Source organism: Musa acuminata, chromosome BXJ2-5, assembly GCF_036884655.1.
Source record: "Musa acuminata AAA Group cultivar baxijiao chromosome BXJ2-5, Cavendish_Baxijiao_AAA, whole genome shotgun sequence".
NCBI lineage: Eukaryota > Viridiplantae > Streptophyta > Magnoliopsida > Zingiberales > Musaceae > Musa > Musa acuminata.
Window position 1 is genome coordinate 40,590,638 of NC_088342.1, and position 3,352 is coordinate 40,593,989.

At 41.4% G+C, this 3,352-nt stretch overlaps 1 protein-coding gene across 1 annotated transcript; it reads right to left on the reverse strand.

The window, feature by feature from the left end:
* Positions 1–1,157: 1,157 nt before the first annotated feature.
* LOC103974561 (triacylglycerol lipase 2-like) lies at positions 1,158–3,352 on the reverse strand. Its single transcript, XM_065107210.1, has 9 exons — positions 3,179–3,352; positions 2,983–3,093; positions 2,727–2,867; positions 2,531–2,641; positions 2,265–2,408; positions 2,093–2,133; positions 1,867–1,946; positions 1,580–1,675; positions 1,158–1,480 (listed from the first exon to the last, which is right to left on the reverse strand). Exons 1-9 carry the CDS (start codon positions 3,350–3,352, stop codon positions 1,158–1,160), a joined length of 1,221 nt encoding a protein of 406 aa, XP_064963282.1.

Here is a 3,352-nt window from a genome sequence, read left to right on the forward strand (position 1 = left end):
ATTTGAGATATCATTAACCTGAGTAAAAAATAATTTATTATTTTCTTCATTTTCCTTGCTTGCTTTTCTCTTTTCTAACAATTTGCCTCCATGTGACCAAACCTTTTATAATAGTGACATTGAATTCTACTTTTATAATTTTTTTATTATAATTTGATTGCTTTTATTCATCATGCCCATCTAAGTGTCATCTTCCTCTTCCTCTTCTATTTCCTCTATCACAAAATCCTCCTTTGCCATGTCTTATTCCTATTGATTTTTTGTCTTCTTTTGAAGTAGAAGACCTGAAATATATTTTCTTCACTTTTTTAAGTAACATATTTAACCTTGCTTCATGTGCTTACGAGGAACCCATTAGTTCATCTAATAAAAATGTAGATAAATCTTTTGACTTCTCAAGTGCGGCAACAACATGATCAAATTTTGGAGTTAAACTTCTCAAAATTTTTGCAATAATTATATGATCATGAAGATATTCATCATAAAATTTCATTTGACTAACGATTTCAATCACTCGAGAAAGAAAATTTTGTACTGATTCATTGCTTTTCATGAACAAAATTTCAAACTCACGACGAAGGGTTTGAAGTTTTACCTTAATAACCCTTGATGAGTCTTGAAATTCATTTTGAATCAACTAAGCTTGCTTTGAGGTTGACGCCACTGCAACTCTTGAGAAGATTATCTCATTGAAAGCTATAATACCTAGTTTAAACTGAAACTTAGCTCTGATACCACAAAATATTGGAGATGGAGGAGCAAGGAAACGATAAAAGCATAATACTGCGATGTAATTAAAAAGAATCATTTCGATTAAAAAAATCGATGTAGTATTTAAACAAGAGGTAAGACATAGAACACTTACAAGATATTCCCAAGTACACATACCTCTCTTGCTTCATAAACTATGATCATATTTATAGAACCTAGTAGTAACTACCTCACTTTATCATGTCACCCATGATTGAGTTAAGTATATGAATTATCCTATACTTACTAGATCATGAGTTATATAACTACTTAAAAACTTGAGAATTACCTAGATAATTACTGTGAATTCTCAATAGACCAAAAATGTCAAGTCAGCAGCAATCGCTCATTTGTCCTTCACCATTCGCATATGGTTATAAGTAAGCGCTGCAACAGGAAGAAGCCTATCAACTGTGTTTGTTGAAGAATGCGATGAGGCCGTCGTAGACGAGCTGCTTGGCATTCACCGCCATCACGAAGTCCATATGTGCGTACTCCTTCACCAGCTGAGCCACGAGCTTGTCGGCGTCATGGTTGCTGAGATCGTTCAACAGCAGCTGCACGTCCGTCACGTCCGACAGCATGTCCCCGCCGCCGTAGCTGAGCAGCAGCGGCAGGTCGTGTGGAATGTTGGACATGTGGTATTCGGGTGGGCTGCTCTCCCCATACGCAGCCATGTTGGCCATACTGCTCTCGTAGTCGTATTTTGCTATCACTCCACGTCTGAATGCTGTTAGTACTCAAAGAAAGGTATACATACTCCCTTGTGAGAAAGAAATCTAGGTAGCTCAATTATATGATATTTTAGATTTGTATCGGACTGACTGACTCTGTGAAAAATGGACGAGTGTCCTCACAGATGTAGGCTGGAGTTCATACTTCAAGAAGATGTCAACACTGGAGTAATTAAGGCAACAGTTTGGCCCTACATCCAAAGCGAGTGTGTGTGCAGAATAAGGAAGGAAAAGTCAATACATATGTAAATTAATTGAAGACTACAATATATATATATATATATATATATATATATATATATAAATAATTTGCGGAATATTAAACTTAAAGTCAAATCAAACTTAAGTTGCGGAATATTATCACCGGAATAATTTGTCGTACCTGTGAATGATGCCATAAAGTCGTAGCAGTTCACCTCCGGCATGGCGCAGACGGACTCCATAAAATGGGTTCCAACTGGCCTGTTTATCCATTAGGAACGCACTTGAATTAGAAGAGCTTTTACGATAACATCACTCAATATATGGTCGTTCATGTTGATAAGGCCTCTGATGATTTTGTCAGCACATTTCTTCTGACAACAAGAGGGATATGTCAGTTTACGTACCCTTTAGGATTATATTCTGCCACTCCAAGCGCTCCCAACATCTGCAAGAAAAAGCAAGAAAGCTATGACACAGCACTGGACGTAGGTAAATTAGAAGAAGATAATGATCTAGCTCCCTTGATGAGAAAAATCAGTGCTGTGAAATGGTAGAGTGTTGTGAACTCGTTCTTACTTCTCCTGAGAATGCGCTGGCTGCAGCTGCTCCGATTGGAGTTGCCATGTAAGTCAGATAGGCCACCGGACTCAAAAGGGCAGCTGACTTGATCATATCCACCAGCTTCCCTTCAGAGAATGCTGCTAGAGCTGTCAGAGTTCCCTGTAGCATCCAACGCCACACAGTTATAAAAATGTTGTTGTAGTAGCAGTGGTAGTAGTAGAACATGAACATACAAGGATGATATGTTTGGCATTAAAGTAATTCAAAGAAAAGTCTCCTACCATGGAGTGACCAACGTAGTGCAGCTTCTGCCCAGTTTGCTGGAATACAAAGCCCACAGTAGCAGGCAAATCATAGCTGGCCAACTCATCCCATGACCACGCCCAATAAGCCTGCGAGACAACAAAAGGTTGATGCTAATTATACCAACGACCTGCTCAGGACTTCATAAGCAGCAATGTAGAGAAGATGACTAACCGGGTTTGATGCATCGAGAGACTCATGGCGACGGCTCCACCTGGTGCCCCTGCCGTGTGTAATCCATACATCGAATCCGTTGTCTGCAAGTACGAAAGCCAGTGATTGTTGAGGTGGATTCAGTAGCCACGTCGACCCGTCCTGCCATCACCCATCAATCGTCAATCATCATATCATCATAAGAGGAATGACGAAGAAGACCGCGTACTGTGCATGCATGCATAGCAACACATGCAGATTGCTCAAGGAAACTTACCATGAGGAGTCCATGTTGCAGCAGCACGGGCTGCCTCTTCCCCGGGCTGCCGCCTCCTCTTCCTTGTGGGATCCTGTGCATGGTCAGTATGTACCCATCTTGCGTCTTCACCTGCAAGGGACGCAGCAAACTTCAACCACTCATGCCATGCCCGCATCAATCATCAATCCATCCACATTTATCTGCACTCGGCTACCTCATATTCTTGGCACTCGTAACCCTGAGGGCTCACGACGGCGGTGCACACCCCATCATTTGTAGCTTCGAGGCTTTGCAGCAGCTGCCGGTGTCCGCGAGCTCCGGCCAGCTCGCAATGGAAGCCCATGGAGAGGACGAAGGTGATGACGAGAAGCCAGCTGTGGAATGCCAT

Coding starts and splice junctions, on each gene's coding strand:
- LOC103974561 (XM_065107210.1), bottom strand. CDS start 3,352: ATGGCATTCCACAGCTGGCTTCTCGTCATCACCTTCGTCCTCTCCATG. Junction 1,947..2,092: donor GCAGAATATAATCCTAAAGG/GTACGTAAACTG, acceptor ATGGATAAACAG/GCCAGTTGGAACCCATTTTA. Junction 1,481..1,579: donor ACTCGTCCATTTTTCACAGA/GTCAGTCAGTCC, acceptor GAGTACTAACAG/CATTCAGACGTGGAGTGATA.